The sequence below is a fragment of the Mustela nigripes genome, chromosome 2 (assembly GCF_022355385.1).
Source record: "Mustela nigripes isolate SB6536 chromosome 2, MUSNIG.SB6536, whole genome shotgun sequence".
NCBI classification, from domain to species: domain Eukaryota; kingdom Metazoa; phylum Chordata; class Mammalia; order Carnivora; family Mustelidae; genus Mustela; species Mustela nigripes.
The window spans coordinates 142,522,079-142,540,880 of NC_081558.1; the positions used below are offsets into that span (position 1 = coordinate 142,522,079).

Consider the following 18,802-nt stretch of genomic DNA (forward strand, 5'->3'; position numbering starts at 1 on the left):
TGCCTCTCCATCTACTTGTGATCTCTCTCTATCAAATAAATAAATAAAATCTTTAAAAAAAATAAAATATTATTCATTAGGGGATATGAACTATACATGTTCAGAGTTTTTTTGTTTTTTGGGGTTTTTTTAATGGAAGAAATCTTCATTATTTCCCTTTACTCCTGAGATGCTAAATTCATATTTTCACATTAGAAAGCAGGTCTATTCTTTCTCAAAACCAGAGTCAGTTTGCAAATTTAATTATTTGGAACCTTTTCTAGGGCCTAAAATAAATGAAGAAAAGATTAAATTTAGTGGTTGGTATATTTTAGTATTTAGTCTAGAACAAGAGCCCTAAGTGTTACAAATATTATCTTAGTGTCCAACAGGACAAAATGATATAATTCTATGTATTTTAAACATAGATAATTAAAAGAATAAAAAGTGGGGCGCCTGGGTGGCTCAGTGGGTTAAGCCGCTGCCTTCGGCTCAGGTCATGATCTCAGGGTCCTGGGATCAAGCCCCGCACCGGGCTCTCTGCTCAGCGGGGAGCCTGCTTCTCTCTCTCTCTCTGCCTGCCTCTCTGCCTGCTTGTGATCTCTCTGTCAAATAAATAAAATCTTTAAAAAAAAAAAAAAAAAGTAATTAAATGGAGACTATAGAGACTAAGTGGATATCCAGATTTGATTCAACAGGTCTGAAGTGAGGCTAAGAAGTTGGTGTCCTTAATGGCTCAGCAGTAATTTGGGTACATGGGCAGAACGAACTGGTGTGCTAATTATTTTTTACCTGGAACTTTCTAGGATCAGAGCGTTACCTAACAGAGTATTGCCATTTCCATTTAAAAACAATTTCAGTGCATTCTGGGTATAGTGACCATATATGTCTGCAAAATGTTACTTCTCAGTCATTCCTTAAGCCCTCACACAAAGAAACACCTTGCAGCCATACCTTTTCTGTTTTTGTCTGTCTCTTTCCTTTTTTGAAGAGGAGCCCAAGTGCTGTCCCTTCTCCAGCTCCTCTCCGGCAGCTTTTAGTACCCGTCCTTGCACAGAGGTCGGCAGCCGGGCAATTAGGGGGGCCACCAGCCACACACCCCTGCGTTCAGAGGAACTAAAATCAGAAATAGGTGTTATACCCAAGGAGGTGTTCTTTTCCTCTGCTCTCACAGTTGTAACAGAAACTCCAGGGCAAAACTTTGATGAATAAGAAACAACAATTATCACAAAGCTTCCCTTTTATCTCTGTACCAAATATCAGATACTTGAACATACTTTTCCACTCTCACTATGTAAAGCAAATATTAGATACTTAAACATACTTTTCCACTCTCACTATGTAAAGTATCAGATACTTGAACATACTTTTCCACTCTCACTATGTAAAGCAATAAAATGTGGGGTTCTGGGAGAACACTGTCACTAAGGTTTTTAAATCTGTGCAAGTCTTCTATGATTCTAGCTCTCTGATTAGCAATAGTCCTTTTGCACAATAAACAACACACTTTACTGTCATGGTTAAGATATGAAATGTTCTGATGATGTTTAAGCATATTAATATCCAATTTTTTAGGTTTTAAAATTCACTAGTTATACTTTAAACCCAAATGATGAAATACAAATCAACCTGCTTATCACGATTATTATTTGTGCAACACTGCCAATTAATAAAAATGGGAAAATGAATGTTTCCTATATAATGAATTCTATGGAACAGAGTAGCCATAAGGAGAAAATAAAGAAATCAATCCCTTCTGCGCGTCATATGTAGTTCCAAGGAGTCTGGACGTGTTAAACACTGAGACATGATCCATCACCATGCCCTTTAAAAAATTATTAAATAATGATAAATGACACAAATAATTTCACATTCCTGCACCTTTATGAAAAGTAACTGCATCATGCAAATAAAAACATACCATTACATGTGAAAAAGTAATCACAGTCCAATCGAACTACAGAAAAAAATACCTCAGAAACGTCTTTATTCCATTCTGCCTCGTGCTACTTGTATCAGTATTTCCAATTCCATTTGGGTTGAAGAGGCCCATGCCAGAATTAGAAGAATTATTGTTCAAATCAGCAGACTGCTGGAATACCTCTATTGTTGCCTTTGCAATATTGTCCAGTAAGTTGTTCATTTCAGCCACAGAACCAGAGCCCTGGAGTTACACATAAGAAAACTAGCATGCATATGTTTTACTCCATCCTCCAACATCAACGTGTTCTTCCTGTTCTTAATTTTTGTATACATAACACATGCTTCCAATATATACTCACAGGGTCCTTCAAGCACTGTTTGATCATTAACTGAAGTTCTAGCCAGGACTGCCTTAGCGTCCACTGCTCAAGATTCTGGGGAAAATGGAAAGAATTAATGCATTAAGGATACCGAAATGGGTCTTAAAATATAATAATTCCTTGCAGTATTCCCTCTCAAGAAAAGAACAGAATAATCATACAGAATAAAAGAATCTGTAGGGATCAAAAGGCTCCATTATGTACATTCACTGTAGACACAAATTTAAAAAATTTTTTTTTTTTTTTAAATAATGGACATCTGTGGCGCATGGGTGGCTGAGTCAGTTAAGCATCTGCTTTGGGCTCAGGTCATGATCATGGAGTGCCAGGACCAAGCCCCACATTGGGCTCCCTGCTTGGTGGAGAGTTCTGTTTCTCCTTCTCCTTTTGCTCCTCCCCCTGCTCTCTCTTGCTCACTCATACTCTCTTATCTCTCTCAAATAAAATCTTTAAAATAAATGAAATGAAATGAAGTGAAATAAAAATAATGCACATTCAGCCAGGCACTAAAAATAAAACAAGGATTTCTTCTCTCCATATCTATTCACCTAAGCAATCCATTCCAAAATAATTTCAATACTTTTTGACTAATATATTTAAGGCTATCCCTCCAGAAAGGTTATATCTCATCTAAATATAGCAGACTTAAAATATCAGTGTTAATACTATGATTGTATAGCTCCTCCAGTATCTATATTTACCTAGCAATGAGGTGCAACAATTTCACAGAAGAGAAAATTAGGAGAATAAAAATCAGATTTGAAGTCAAGAATTAGCATTGAGCATGAAAAAAAAAAAAGAAAAAGAGAAAGTGTTACATGACAGAAACACAATCGTTAGACTCTAATCACTCACCTGAAGAATACGCTTAATGTGCTGTCTTTGCAAGTTGTCGCCCTCAGTACATTCTTTAATACCATGAGGATAACAGATAAGCTGCAGTAATTTCTGTGCTTGCATATTTGAAAGCACGGGGTCCAAAATAAGCTCTTTGTCTGTGCATAACCTTTCAGGTTCTTTTAAGCAATGTTCTCCTACCCATTCCTTAAAAAAAAAAAATCGGCTATTAGATTGAGAGGCAGAGGCTTTCTACACGTGAATGTAATATGCACTGAATCATGGTGAACAATAGAATACAAAGCAGACAGAAATCTTCCAATGAAATAAAAATTGCATGAAAAAATAAGTGGGAAAAATTTTGAAAACAAAATTCCTGGCATTTTGACTTCCTAAAAATACAAAGTGGGACCTTGGTTTTAAAAAGTTTGAAAAAGAAATATGCAAAATATTTGCGTATAACGGTAATGATTCTGTATTAGTACATGTCTTCATTTTTATGTAATGCTTACTATACTAAATAGAAAGAACAGAGTAACACATTTAGAAAGCTGTCATTTTTTTATATTATACATGATACTATTATAAATATTTGTGCACATCTACTTTCTAAACAATTATTTTTCTAGGATAACTTCATAAAAGCATAACTGTTGAGTAAAGAAGTATACCAAATTTAAGACTATTGATACATATGGTCAACTATCCTCCAGAGAGTTTTTAGCAGTTTAAATCCCTTTTGCCTTTCATCATGCAAACTCTTATACTATAGAAGAAACTATCAACAGAGCCGATTTCGAATCCAGATCTGTTTCAGATGTAGCCTGTTTCTTAACTACACCAGTAGCCCAATGCTGAGTTACTATTAAAGTCACCTGTGGAGCTTGCTAAAATACCAGTGCTCAGGGCCCAGCAAATACATATCTGATGGTGGGACCCAGATATCAGAAATATTTTTCAGGGATTAAAACTGTTTGACCCTTGGTGCTTCTGGTAGGGAAACAATACACAACTGCCTCTCATTATCTATATGACCATTTCATGAACTTCTACCCAAGTTACAACATGCTCTAATAAAAACATGTTCCTGTTAACATAATGTCTCCATCGAAATAGAAAACTGTATGTATGGTATGCCATGTTTTCTTTTTTTATAAGAGAAATTAAAAGGAAAAAAAGGAAGATAAGTCAAAAAATAATGATCACCAAGGGCAGGAAAAAACACAGGATGAAAGAGACAAGGGACAGAGAACACATCTCTCAGTACACCTGTTTGTGCAGCTGAGTTGTAGAAGCATGGTAATCTGAAGCAGTGGAGAGGAAGAAAAAGGGAATCTCAACTGAATGCAAATAAAAACTAATAAAATCAATTCTATTTCAAATGAATAACATCCATACTGAAGGAGAAAGTTCAAAAAGATTTTTTAATACAATACTAGAAGTCATTAGGGAAAAAAGAATTATAAACAAATCTTCAACTCCTTTCCATATTTTCCTTAGTGGTATATAGGTCAGCAATTCTGAAAACTATTTCAGGTGTAGTACAGTATTAAATAAATGAGTAAATGGCTGATGTTACTGGGAGCCAGGGTTCTTACTGTGGATGACAATATTAATATGAAATTATTAGGGGAATGCAAAGAAGAACTAAGTGATGTTAATAGAAGTGGATGAATCAGTATAAACTCATGAATATACACACAAACTTATGTATATGGATGTATTTTTAACTACCTCTATATGATGAAAAGACTTAGAGGCAATGAAACCCCATCGGCACAGTAATGAGCACCACAGGGCCCATATCCTGGTTTCTAAATACCATCCTCTATTAACTAGAACCAGAGTTCCTTGGAGGAATGACTAATTCCAGGTTTGGAATAGGGAAAGCACAAGGTGGGCCAGGAATTAAAAATACTTGTGGTTTAAAAAAAAAAAGAGAGAGAGAGAGAGAGAGAGAGAGAGAGAGAGAAAGACATGTCAAAACTTAAAAGCTATAATGAAAAGGTTCACACTGGACAAATCTGGGACAATCTGAACATGAAAATAACTAAGGACTGTATACTATAATCCACATGGATAACTAAATAAGAATAAGGTAAAAAATATTAATAGTGATAGGCTCTCCTGAGAATGCAATTCAAATTACTAACTATAGAGGGGAAGAAACAATCACCATTTTGCAACTCTCATACAAAGACTAGTTTGGACAAGAATAAAAATGAATGCTCTATGGGTGGTGACATTTGATGAGGAGCAGGACATCTGCATTGTCTCAAAATGTCTCTCCAAAGGCTGTTTACTGATTACAAGGGGTAAAAATGATAGAGCAGCAAAACCTTGAAACCATACACTTTCATCAAATAATTTCATCAAAATGATCACCGCCGGGGAGGTGAGAATGGATATGTGACTTCAGGTGTGACTACCCTAGAAGAACATAGTATTACTTCCGTAGCATCTTGGCTAAGATTGCATAGCCTGAAGCTAATCTATAGGAAATCTCAGACAAAACCAACATTATTGGGACAACTGAAAAAAATGAATGTAGCTTCAGGTAAGAAAAAAATTAGAGTACCAAGGCTAAATTTCTTGATTTTTGATAACTGCATTTGGTTATGTTAAAAAGTGAACACTAAGGTATTAAAAAGTAAAAATTCATAATGTATACCATCTACTCTCAAAAGCGTCAGCAAAAAATTAAAAAGTATATGCATCCATATTCACACACAAATAGAATCATAAAGAAAGCAATGTGGCAAAATATAAAAAATTGGTGAATCTGCATAAAGGGCATATACACTATAGCTCTTATTATTGCAACTTTTCAACAAATTCCAATTTATTTTCAAATAAAGTTAGCAAGAAGAAAAGGAACCCTGATGTGCAAGTTTCCTACAACAGAGAACATTTCTCTCATAACAATTATATAGTCAAAGTTAAAGGCAAATTAAATCTGAAAAATACCTGTTGACAGATAGTCCTCAGTACATATCTGGCATATTCTCTTAAGTTGGCAGTTTCTATGGAAATGCTTTTCCCACAGGATTTTGGATTTTGTGAGGCAGTCCAGATATCATCAGTATTCCCATCACGTCGTAAACCCCTCATGGTGAAGTCATCATTCTTTAAAGAGCTGACATTGTTATTGCCAATTTTGGCATCTCCTAAATAATAGAACCACAAAAGCAAAATCACAGAAGTTCAAAATATTGCCGTAAGTGAAGTAAAGCCTTGAGAAGTAAATGAAGCAAGACTTCAAGGAGTTAAAATATGTGAATGGCATCATTATGGCATAGCCTGTTGTTCAGCAAGAGAGAATGGATCAAGAGGATAATCGAGAGAACCCAAAGAAGTTTCACTGGACATGGGGGAAAAAAGCATATTCAAGACTTATTCCTTATTTTGTTTACAGAATTAAGTATGTATTCACTGAACTTGGAAAGGCCATTACGAGTCATACTTAATAATCAGAGAACATTTATTTCACCAATATTTCAAGCACAAATGTATTCAATATTCAAATTCATTTCACTTATAGACAAGGAAAAAATGGGTTACTCACCCTTCTAGATGTCCCTTTTCCATTTCTTCTCTTACAATGACTTATTTTCTATCCATAGGTCAACAGAAAACTTTTGCCTTAGCCCACCTTACTATCAACTTCTTGACAAGAGAGATTTATTTCCCTGGGAATGGAAAAGGGCAATGCATACTAAGGAAGCCCTAAAACATTAGGGCATTCTTTGAATAACCCAAGTCTCTCACTCTCCTCTCTGTAAACATCCAAATTAGAAAACCTCACCAGATCAACCTCTAATATACTGAGTCAAATTAAACTAAGGAAAGGATTTCCTTCACAATCAAGTTCTTGGGAGCAGAATGTCAGAATAGCTGTAAATAAGAAACCCTCTCCAGCTGTGAAAGACAAATCACTATCATATTTTAAAAGTGAGAGAATATAATTTGATAATAAAGACTGCCAAATGACAACAGAGCCTCTAAACTTTTGCCTGTCCACCTACAGGGTTATAAGCCTTGAACAAGAAAGTTTCTTGGAACCAGCAAATGAGTTTAAACGAGGCCCCTTACTGCCCACTATGAGTAAAACCAAGCCTAGATCAGTGCAAAAGCCTTTTAAAACCCACAGGTCAACCATAAAAAGTTTTGACTCTGCTGGAAAACTTGAAAAATCAGAATGGCTTAGTGAATATTTATTCATAAAATTGCAAGAGGAGGGGAGGAATATATAATACTTTTCAGGTCATCAGTATCTTATTCTATATTATCATATACTCCTCATTAAAATACACAAGAGAAAAAAGTAACAATTTCACTTCACCCATAAGAGTTTATTTAATTCAACAGAGCCCCTTGGGGGCTGAAAGATATGTACCAAAATTTAGCATACTTTCTCCCCACCTCTGGGGATATAAACAACTATTTCTACACCTTAAGTTAAAACTACTACATAAATTAAAAACCAATTTCTATAGAACAATTTTGTCACCCAAATTCAAAATAGATCCTGGGAGACAGGACTTGAGGAAACATTGGTAAGAACAGGGTGAGGTAGAGAAATCAAAACTTATATAAAAACAAAATCAGAGAAATAAACACCTCCGCCTAAGAAATCCTCATTGAGGTTCTCATTTAGTTTAGATGGTAGGATGACAGAGAAGGTAAAGGAGACTGTGCCAGACCCTTCTGGAACTGCACAAATAATAGAACAAATAGAAAAGAGTGTTCAACAATTACCTAGTCCAAGGCTCTGCAGACATCCAAATGACCTGATTCTGACATCTCAGACTTGAAGGCTTCTCTATCTACCAAGAACTGAGGTGAATTAAAAAGGCCAAGGAAAGCCAACCAAAGATAAATGAACTGGTTATTACACATGGATATTAAAATACAGTTCTATGACTCTTTAAAGAGCCTGGCAAATTTTAATTGGAACTGGACCAATCCTCCAAAGGAAGGGTTAAGCGCCTAGATAGCACTCATTTTGTTTTCTGCCAGTCAATGTCTGTATCCCCTTCTGTAGTCACACTTTCAACATTTGTTTGTTGAAAAGCTACTATTTCAAAATCTACTGTCTAGTTTATCCGATGGGAATTAGAGATACCACAGTTAAAAAAAAAAAAAAAAAAAAAAAAAAAAAAGGCAAGTCCTGGACTTTATGGTCCCTACACTTACTTATTAAGTAGATTGACCAAACATTTTCTTTTCAAACATCATCAGAAAGGAGAAATTTTACTTACTGAAATGAGCATTTAATGTTAGTTATATAATAATACAAGCTCCTAAGCTCAGAACAGAGGCTATGACCATCCACGTGGTTCTACCTTTCTTTTTTACTATAAATTCATTGGCATTTCTATATATAATGAATGTATACATACGTTTTCTCCAACCTTTACCCTTACACTACTGCAAAACCTAGAAACCATATGTAAATATGTATGTGTCTATATATAACTCTTTTGTTAAAGTGAACTTTTAGTAATTTTTTTAATGAAAATCTTATTATCCTTCATTGTCAACAAATAATATTCAAACAGGAGTATGAAGTACAATGTTCTTGAAGATTCCTCTAAAACATTTCCTACCTTCTCAGTAGCTTCTTTTCTAATCAAAGAGAGCTCCTTCAGAACATAAGACAGAACATTTATTCAGTCAAGGCCAAAAAAGGTTTCCCATAGTGGGAAGTAGGCAGTCTGGACTCAAGAATTCCTACTCAACAATTTATAGAATAAATTTATAGAATAAAAATGTCTTAAAGGATTATATTGTCAACGAACAGAAAATGCAGTACTACTACTCCAGGAATATATATACTAACAGGAGTATAAAGGATATCTTGGACATGATGGATTAAATTAACTAATATTGATTTATCAATAATATCAACATCATTGCAATTATGACCTAATTCATGAAAAACCTAAGGCAGAAGCTTATATACCTGTTCAGGGTCACAACAGAAGCAAAACACTAAGAATTAAAACCCAAGTTTTCTGGTATTGTGCTGTTATAATATATAATATGAACTTTAAACCATTGGTTAGATCACTACGTCATCTGTGTCCATCACAAAGTGTGACTTATGCCAACAAATAAAAACAAAACCACCCTGTAGGTCTGAGAATCTATATTGTAACAAAATGAAACATCCTGTAGTAAAAATGCCATTGGGGGAAAAAAAAAATACAGTATCTAAATTCCCCCAGATTTGTAGGTAAGGAGCAGACACCTCAAGTCCAACTGATCTTGGACTTGAAGAAAGCCAACTAATTTTGCCAGGATAAAACCAAATTAAACCATGTTTTACCAGTAATATGAATAAGAGTTGAACCTGAATACAAATGATTTTTCCTCTATTTCTGGTTATTAACCAAGTTTAGTGTCAGGATAATCTTACCAAGCATCATAATTGCCTTTAAGACAGCAAACACGGCTCCCACTTCAATGCTGTTGTGGGCAGCAGCTAAGAGGTGTCTATCACAAGATGATCTTATTCCAGGAAAAGGTTTGCCTATGAGAAAAACAGCAGACCTTTAATGGTCTCATCACCATCATTAACAATCTCTTCTAACCATTTACAACTGACAGAGCCTTTCACTGTTAGACTAGGGGTCCTTAAATGCCATCAGCAAGCTTTAATCAAAGCTTTGTGGATCCACTAAGAAATACTGTCAGTATTCCTTTCTTAACCTTTTCTAATTATTAAAACAATGTCTTTGCTTCTTAGAGAAATGGATCAAAAAAATAAGAACCTTCATCTACATACGCTGATTCTCACACACACATACACTATATGGAAATGATCTTTAGAAACACACTTCAGTAACACCCCCAGAATCCTTCCTTATTCCTTTTATCTTAGTAAAGAGTAAATGAATCATCATTGCCCTAAGCTGCTATGATGTGGTTCATAACCAACATACATAGTAGGTGTGAAAGGATCAAGCTACCCACCAGCATAGCTTGGCCTAAGAGCAAAAATATTTTTATTGTTTATTGACTCCTGATTTGAGTTTCTCAATACATCCTGATATTGCATAAATAGAAGGTGCTGACAGCCCATTCAATGGCTTTACTGCACTCCTTCCTCACCTGCACAGCAAGCTCACCAAAATCAGGAAGGAAATGACAGAATGGACAGCCTACTTGCTCATTTTAGCATCTCTACCTCCAAAGGAAAATGTCATCAGGGGTTTTTCAGCTGTCAGCTCACCAGTTGCTTGAGGTAATAAGCAGGCCTGGGGAGCTCGGAAGAGATGAAGCAGGAGTCGGCATGTCATCCTTGCCCCAGGCTCAGCATCTGCATCTCCACAAGCTAAGAGAGATTATAGAAGCATATTTTCTCATGTACTCAAGGACATGTCTTCAGCTTTTCTATTAAGCTAACTTTTCCAGAATAACTTAAATATAAATGCTCCTTACAGTAAGAAGGAAGGCAGTAAGCTATGCTTTTTCAGGAAACCAGAGGGCCTCCTTAAAAAACACCTTTACGTAGGGATCCACCTGACTTTGTATTGAACAACACGGCCAGTTCTACAATCTTTACCTCAACACCACACCACCACCCGATGCATGGACCCTTCAAAAGTAGTTCTACCATCCAGAAACCACCCCAAGACAGCCATCAAATAATCAGGGCAACTCCGGATGTGCCGTACCTGCTGCTAGGAGAGAGGGAAGTGCCACGTGCTGCACGACGTCCTCCAGGGAGAAACACTGTCGTGCTATCAGAATAGCAATGAAAGTAGCTAATGAATCATGGAATGAAAGGTCACTCACCTTCAAGAAAAACATTGACATGTTTTAATACCTAACACCCCTTCAGGTATTATCTAAGATTAATATCTAAGAGAATGTAGGCAATAACAGTTAGATCTCAAGTCACAAAATGACCCAATAGAGCGAAATGATAACAGAGTAGGTTTGTTATCCTCTAAGGACTATTTCTACTTTATAAGACAATGAGGTTTCCATATATCCCAATGCTATCAGGGGATACTGAGTTTTATCTAGAGTACATGTGACTGAACAAAACAAAAACAAAATCAAGAAATTCCTAATAGATATAGCATAAATAAAAAAATTTTAGCAGAATGTCGCATCATTTGACATTTAAGGGTAAGATCATTAGGAAGCAAGGGAAAAAGAAGTTCCTCTAATTGAAAAATAAGCCCTGTTAATGTTTTAGAGTTCTTTTCAGGGATAACTATGAATGATTCTATAACATAATTAGTTTGGAAAACAAACAAAATTTCCATCTGGCTCCTAAACGTGAAAGAGTGGAAAGAGAGAGGAGGAGAAAGAGAGACTGTGAAAAAAGGAAGAGAAGGAAAAATAATGCATTCAGAACAAAACCTCTACCTATACAGACCTTAAGACTTTGGAAGAGAACAATAACAAAAACAAACTTAATAGCAGCCTTCATATTAACTTGTACCAATAACTATGGTTAGTAATTTACAAAAACCAGCTCATTTAATAGCACACCAACATGGGGCCCATAACTATTATTAATCCCAATTCTGCAGATGAAGGAAAAAAGCAGAGATAACGTCTAACAGAAAACAACCAAGAGGTTAAGGAATTATGTTAAAGATAAAAATTGAGATCTCTTCTGTCTGGAAAAGCGGGGAACACATATGAATTTATCTACCTATCTATCTTTCAAGGAAAAAGAAGTTCCTCTAATTGAAAAATAAGCCCTGTTAATGTTTTAGAGTTCTTTTCAGGGATAACTATGAATGGAGTACAATTATCTACCTAGTCCTGAGATACCAGGACTAGAAAGTAAACCTCTAACTGGAAAGTGGAAGGTGGTTTGTAAAATACATAAATGTCTTCTACACAGAAGACACACCCAGGTATAACATGATAACTTCAAGAAGTGATAGGAAAAACAGAGGCTCATGACAGATTTAAAAAAAAAAAAAAAATTACACATCTTAGATGCAACCAGACATGCAAAGGAAATCAGTGATATATACTGGGTATCTCTTCATCAACTTCCAGACACAATCACTAAGAAAGACTGAACACACTAGTGAATCTGGGCCTGGACATTCTTAGGCAACACAGAGAAAGCCATATTATTCCTAGAACACACCTTGATCATTACAAAACAAACCGGTTCTCTTCGAAATGTAAACTGCTTTAGGTAGATTATGTCTTGTACCATGAGGAGCCCAAGGACCTTGGTAAAAATATGAACCAACAACTCTGAAGAGAACAGACTATATAAGAAATCTCAGCTAACAAAGAGGGAAACTCTTGGCATCTCTGCTGTAGATTAAGCTATTGTATTTATTTTGATTTTTTTTTCTTAATTTATATAATTGTTGGCAACTGCATTCTCGTTTAGTGCTTTTGGGCAGAGAAAGAAAAAATAATTTATGTTTTAGGTAAGAGTTAAATCAATTAAAAAGAATTCCTAACTAAATATTTAATTGCACAGATGAGTTTTTAAATGAAAAAGAAAACTTACATCTACAGTGCAAAGTACATCATTAAACCCCCACACATGATTTGAAGAACAACAAAGAGCCTTCAGAACTCCCAGCCATTCTGAACTAAGAACAGTGCAGCAAGCAGTCAGCTCGGAGGAGAAATTGGCAATGTCATTAATCCTGGGAAGAGGAAAAAGAACACGTAGAAAGTAAGAAAGAAACAGGCACAAGTGATATACTTAATGAACACATACGTTTCACTACCATCAAAGTCATTCATTTCTAAGATGCAAAGATTTATTAAATACCCACTTTTACCTGGAACCCAAAATAAAAGCAAGTGGCTTCAAACGTTTTCTAATATTTAATGTTGTTGACTAAAATCAGTACAGATGCCAATTAACATATTTTTGTTCTTAGAACAAAGCAGACACAAATTTACATTTTTAGGGGCATCAAAAAAATTAAAGACACGACACAGTGTTTTAAATAGGAAGGTAGGCCAAAATACAGTGTTTTAAAATAGATTTATTTTTAGGAGACTTCCTTCCTCCCTCCCTTTCTTCCTTCCTTTCAAGAGAAAGCAGGAGCAGGGGGAGGGTCAGAAAGAGGAGAAGAGAAAGATTCTCAAGCAGGCTCCACACTGAGCAGGGACCTGACGTGTGGGTCGATCCCACTACCCTGAGATGACTCGAGGGGAAATCAAGAGTCAGAGGCCAAACCCAATGAGCCACCCAGGTGCCCCTGATATAGGTCTTTTTCATTTGCATTTTTATTATATGCTTTTTTAAGTGGATAGTTAACTTAAAATTTATATCCAAAGTATCTCGTGCCAGAGCATTCAGCCAGAACAGCCTGTCAGTCTAAGGAAATCAGAGTATAACACAGAGATAGATTCAGGAATAAGTGGGGGAAACAAAAAGCAAACAACATCCAAATGTCACCCCAGGCAATTAATAACGAAGTTAGTTTAAAAGTAACACCAAGGCAATGACTATGTTGTTAGATGTGAATTCCAGGGTAACCCAGCTCACCTTCCTGCATCCTGATGGCCCATACACACATTCATGAGCGTATTACAGACGAAGCTGTAGCGATTGGCCGCATTGTCACTAAGGATCTTGCCCAGCATTGAGTAATTGATGCTACGAGCTGAAGGATTCTCAATAAAATCCATCATGAAGTCTGGATCCCATCGCAAGTTAGAATTCGCAGGCATCACATTATTATATATGGTTTGTTTAACTTTTGAACAGGCACTACTGGGGTTACAAGGAGAAAAGTGTTAAAAAAATTTTAAAAACCACACAAACAAACAAACAAAAAACACAAAACCCTAGAATAACTAGAAAGCTATTCAAGGATAGATTGAATGGCAGCAATTATAACATATTCCTAGAGCAGGATCACATCAGGAGGTCTTCATTCCAATTCCTAGCAGTCTAGGAAATACTGGTCTAGCAGACAGGACTAAAGCCACCCACTAAATGACAGTAATTATAGTCTCCTCAGCTCTCTTTCTGGGCAGACAACTTATATAAAAAGTGTCAGCTGTCCCTAAAGGATACAAGTTTACAATCTGGAGCATGATCTGTTCAAAAGGATGAACATTTACTTCACTCTCCAGGACTTTTAAACAACTCCCATTTTTCCCTGCCTTAACCCTTACCATCCTTTCTACTCAACTTTTCATTCATTCTCACTTAGTAATAGACTTAATTTGTTTCACTTTCCCACTAAAAATGAAACAAAAACTTGGTTCTTTGTAGGTTCCCTCCACCTCTCCATATGCTGAGTGTCATTTTAGTGAAATGGACTTCAGCAAATAGTATAGCATTACCTCTTTTATGACTTTATTCTACCAATCTATTCATACCTGTCTTAGAAACCGAAAGAATTCTGCTTTATGCTCTCAATTTTTATAAGATTCAGCCCCCACTTTTCTTTCAGTCTAGAGACATCTCTGGAGTTCACTCTTGGCGACCTCCAGCCTGCATTGCATAATTTTTCTAATATCTGTGGCTCGTGGTGAAGTCTCCTTACTCTTCATTTATAGGCTTCCTGTTTCATTTACTACACTCTTTCCAGATGAGCATCCATGCTTTAATAAAACATTAGCTGCTTTCCAGGTCACTCTAAAACTCTTACCACTCTCTGTTACAGACATATATGGAACTAAGAAAATAACAGAGAGACATTTTCTTTCTGAAATTGCATGTTCCTGAAAAACCTGATTATCAGAGTAATAAAAGCAATACAGGCTTTGAGGCCAAAATGACTTGTGTGTAACCAAGGCTTCATCATTTATTAGCTTATGATGAGGAATAATCAGTTGTTGATAGGAACAGTCATTTCCACTTCCTGGGAGTATGAAGAGATTAAAGAAACCAGCACAGTGCCTGGTACACAGCACAGCACGCTCAGGGCAAGACATATGCCCCCCAACAGTCTACTCACACAGATTTAGAGATGCTCCTTCTGATTTAATCATTAAAACTACCTTATTAGCATCCTAATAGAAATTCTCTGAGTCACTAGCTTTGGTTTGACCATTATTCTTAATCCTGATTGACAAAAATGCCTGATTTCAACGTTTCCTGAGAGCTGTGCTGGTCTTCCAGGTGTTTAATCAGGAAAATGTGAACCAGGGCCTCTCCCTGTGAAGTGACACCACACTGACCCTCAGCTCATTGTTGGTCTCCTAAACCTCCACATACCCAGGGTGCAATACTTGAATTCATTTCCTGAACACACTTGCACTACCCGGCGGGAGCACTAGGGGTCAAACAGGCTATTGGGGCTTCCTTGGGAAGTTCACTACTTGGTTTCAAGAACCAAATCCTGTATGAGAAAGCTCTCTGAAAACCAGAAACTGAAAATGAAAGCAGTCTGTAAAGTAAGAGTATACAGTATTTTTCTTATTACATCATTTCTGCAGAAAGATGTTTCCTAAGACCCACACAAGTGTTCTACAAGGAATTGTTTGAAAACCTAGCTCATTTCAGGATGACATACTCTCCCATTTTTTCCCCTATCAATACCATAAAAAATATCATAGGGGGGTGGAGTTTTCATTCAGCATGTTTTTTGCAGTGCCTATTAGGAGCCAAACACTCTTCAAGGTACCAGGATACGGCAGGGAAGAAAATCAAAATTACTCTTTTCACAAAGCTTACTTCTAGGAGGAAGCCAGACCATAAATACATATATAATTCACCCAGTGGTAGCAAGTGCTAAGGTTCAGAGGATGACAGAAGGTAGGAGGAAGAGGCTGCTATTTAAAACAAAATGGGCAGGGAGGCAGAGCCGTGAATGCACTTTGGGGAAGAACATTTAAGAGAGAAGGATCACATAAATGGGAGCAGCAAGTGCCAAAGCCCCAAGACAGGAGTGTGCTTAGAGTAGGTGTGAAGACCAGGAAAGAGGTCTGCGTGGTTAGCATAGAGTACACAGTGGGGAAGAGGGAGAAGAGTAGGCTGGATTCTGCAGATCCTGAAGGCTAGGTTAGGACTTTGAATTCTATTCTGTGTAGATAAGAAGCTGCAAGAAAACTTCGAATTACTCTTGTTTTAAAAGGATGACTTCGATAGGTATGCTGACAGTATGCTAAAGAGAGTCAGGGTGCGAGCTGAGAAATGAGTTAGAGTTAGGACTCTGCAGTAGCCCAACCAAGAGATGGTGGGGGTAAAAAAAGCAAAGATGAGCAGTCACATTCTACACAAACCTGGAACACAAATCTCACAGAATTTACAAAGAACTGTAATTGATGGTTCTTTCCTTACTTTCTTCTAGATGACAAATTTACTTTGGCACTATTATCATTCCCTTTTTACCCCTGCCTACAATTAATAATCAAAATTTCCTCAAAATAACATTAAGTAAGTATTTTCTAGCACCTGTCTAGTTGCGGAGCTAGGAGCAAGTGCTAAGATGGCAAAGAATGACACCCACTAAGGGACACCATCTGAAATAGTTCAGTGGAGGAAACAGAAAAGCAAAGGCACTGAGAAAGTAAGCATGCAAACAGCAGGCAAATAATGTTCCAAGTGAGGTACTACCAAGTGCAAAATACAGAATATTTCCTCTCAAGCTTACCTCAGAATTACAATCATAACTAAACATGCATAGAAATTGGTAATAGGAGGTGAAAGTGACAATGAAAGATAATTCAACAAGAATTCTGGCAGATACAATTATTATTGATTTTCATTATTAAAAAGTACAACAGTACAGTTGGGTCACTACCAAATATAGGCATAATCCTATTTCTGTTGATTTTCTTCTACCCACCTGAAGAGGTCTCCAAATTTGCTTCTGAGGTGGCTACATGACACATAGAGATCATAGAGGTAGGCTAAGATGCATCTCTCGGGGGAGGAACATTCTGAGGGGTTCACAACATGCTTTACCACACCACATAACCTGAGGGGAAGAATATATGATGAAATGAAACACATATTTTGCTAATATATATCTTATTGTTTGAATTCGTCGGAGTGAAAATATAAGAAAAAAGTATCAGGTTTCTGATACTAATAGCAAAAGTCCACAATTGCATAAAATGTCACTTTTCTATTAAGATACTAAAATACTAGATGATTCTTTTGAAAATGTGGGAAATATCATTAACACCAAGAAATGAAAGAAATTCCTCCATACACAAGGTTATGTATGGAGGAATTCATCAGAGATGCTATGACTAGAACACTAGACGAAAGCTGTTAACAAAGAATCTTCTTCACTAAAAAGATTAATAAATTCAGGTCATTTGCTAAGATTCTTAATTCCACTCCTTTGGAAAAGAGCAAGTCTCTAAATCAGTAAATCTGGGGAAATTCATTTTCAGTACCATGAGCTGGTTCTGGCAAAAACCTGATGAATTCATGATATGAGGTCACATTCTCCTTATTTATCCAAACTACACACAATTTTACTTTACCTTTATGTAAGAAATTAACCCCTCCCCCTTTTTAGTGACATTCTCTAGAAGTACTGTTACTATTCCTTTTCTGTGCCCTTTTCCCCATATCAGAAGGATGGTCGCTTTGGTCACAATTCATTCAACACAAAGCTTCATATAACAGAGAAGTAAACACTGGTGGTCAATCCACCTCTTTGTAAGTCTGATTCCACTATTACCATCTTGTATTCTGTTATAAGGTTCAGCAATATCACAATAGTGTCATCGATGACTCAGATTATTAAAGCTGAAAAGGGCTTTCAAAATCCTCTGATTCAGCTTCCTCATTTTATAAAGAGGGACCTGAGGCTCACACAGGTGAAATAACTTGCCCACAGGCAAAGAGTTAGTTCACAGATCATCCAAGAGGAGAGCTGAAGTCTCCGGACTCCCAATCCTCAGCTCTCTCCAGGGGCTGGGGGGAGCCAGAGTGAGCCTAGACGGTCAAGGCCAAGAAAGACACTACAATCACAAATCCCAGAGGTGGAAATGACAAGACAATAAAGAAATAACAGTGTTGCATCCCAAGCCTGGTGAATTGGTATCAGTGGACAAAGCCACCAGACCACTGACAAAAGCTATCAATTACAGCCAAGGTATCCTAAAATTAAGGAGAGTATTCAATCTGTTAAATATACTAACAATAATTCCAGACATACTCTAAAAAGCAGGAATTACATTGTGATAAAAGTAAACAAATATTTACTGAGATTTTGGTAGATATCCATACCAGAGTAGCCAGGGTTTCCTGGATTTTTTTTCACTCATTAGAAGTAAGAAAAACGTTTTACACTAAGATCCAGTATATGCATATCAGCACAAAATAAGCTTTGGGGATAACATTTACCTTTAGTATGAATGACAAAATAAAAATATAATATCAAATATAATTTTATGAATATTTACTAGATAATACATTTAACATGTCAAAATAAGTGATACTGAACTAAATTTCAAAATAACAAAAATAAAACTTGTCAAAACATATCATAATATTCATTTCATGACTAATGGGTTTCCAAAAACAGTTTAGAAAGCACAGTATAAACCAAGGAGCACAAATGTGCTCTGACTTAGCAATCTGGGAGATCTATGAGCTATGCAATGTTAAGTGGATCACTTCACCAAAAACATCATTTAAAAGCCCTGCAACTCAATTTCTTAATTTGTGAATGGTTCTAATTATGCAATTTCACAGGGTAGTTCAGGGCTATTAGATAGTCCTATGTTTTCTGAATTCTAAAATATTTATTTTC

The 18,802-nt window shown here is 36.4% G+C and overlaps 2 protein-coding genes across 2 annotated transcripts in view; one reads left to right on the forward strand and one right to left on the reverse strand.

Annotated features, from left to right (window-relative positions):
* The window catches only part of MED12L (mediator complex subunit 12L), a 323,861-nt gene that overhangs the window by 47,004 nt on the left and 258,055 nt on the right, over positions 1-18,802 (reverse strand). Inside the window, exons 21-31 of the mRNA XM_059391731.1 lie at positions 16,877-17,008; positions 13,621-13,848; positions 12,625-12,766; positions 10,802-10,922; positions 10,357-10,458; positions 9,541-9,654; positions 6,087-6,286; positions 3,138-3,326; positions 2,262-2,336; positions 1,953-2,143; positions 934-1,095 (exon numbers count right to left, since the gene is read on the reverse strand). Coding sequence (XP_059247714.1) covers positions 934-1,095; positions 1,953-2,143; positions 2,262-2,336; positions 3,138-3,326; positions 6,087-6,286; positions 9,541-9,654; positions 10,357-10,458; positions 10,802-10,922; positions 12,625-12,766; positions 13,621-13,848; positions 16,877-17,008 — 1,656 coding nt within the window. The remainder of the gene's footprint in view (positions 1-933; positions 1,096-1,952; positions 2,144-2,261; positions 2,337-3,137; positions 3,327-6,086; positions 6,287-9,540; positions 9,655-10,356; positions 10,459-10,801; positions 10,923-12,624; positions 12,767-13,620; positions 13,849-16,876; positions 17,009-18,802) is intronic.
* The window catches only part of P2RY12 (purinergic receptor P2Y12), a 45,210-nt gene that overhangs the window by 5,921 nt on the left and 20,487 nt on the right, over positions 1-18,802 (forward strand). The window lies entirely within an intron of this gene.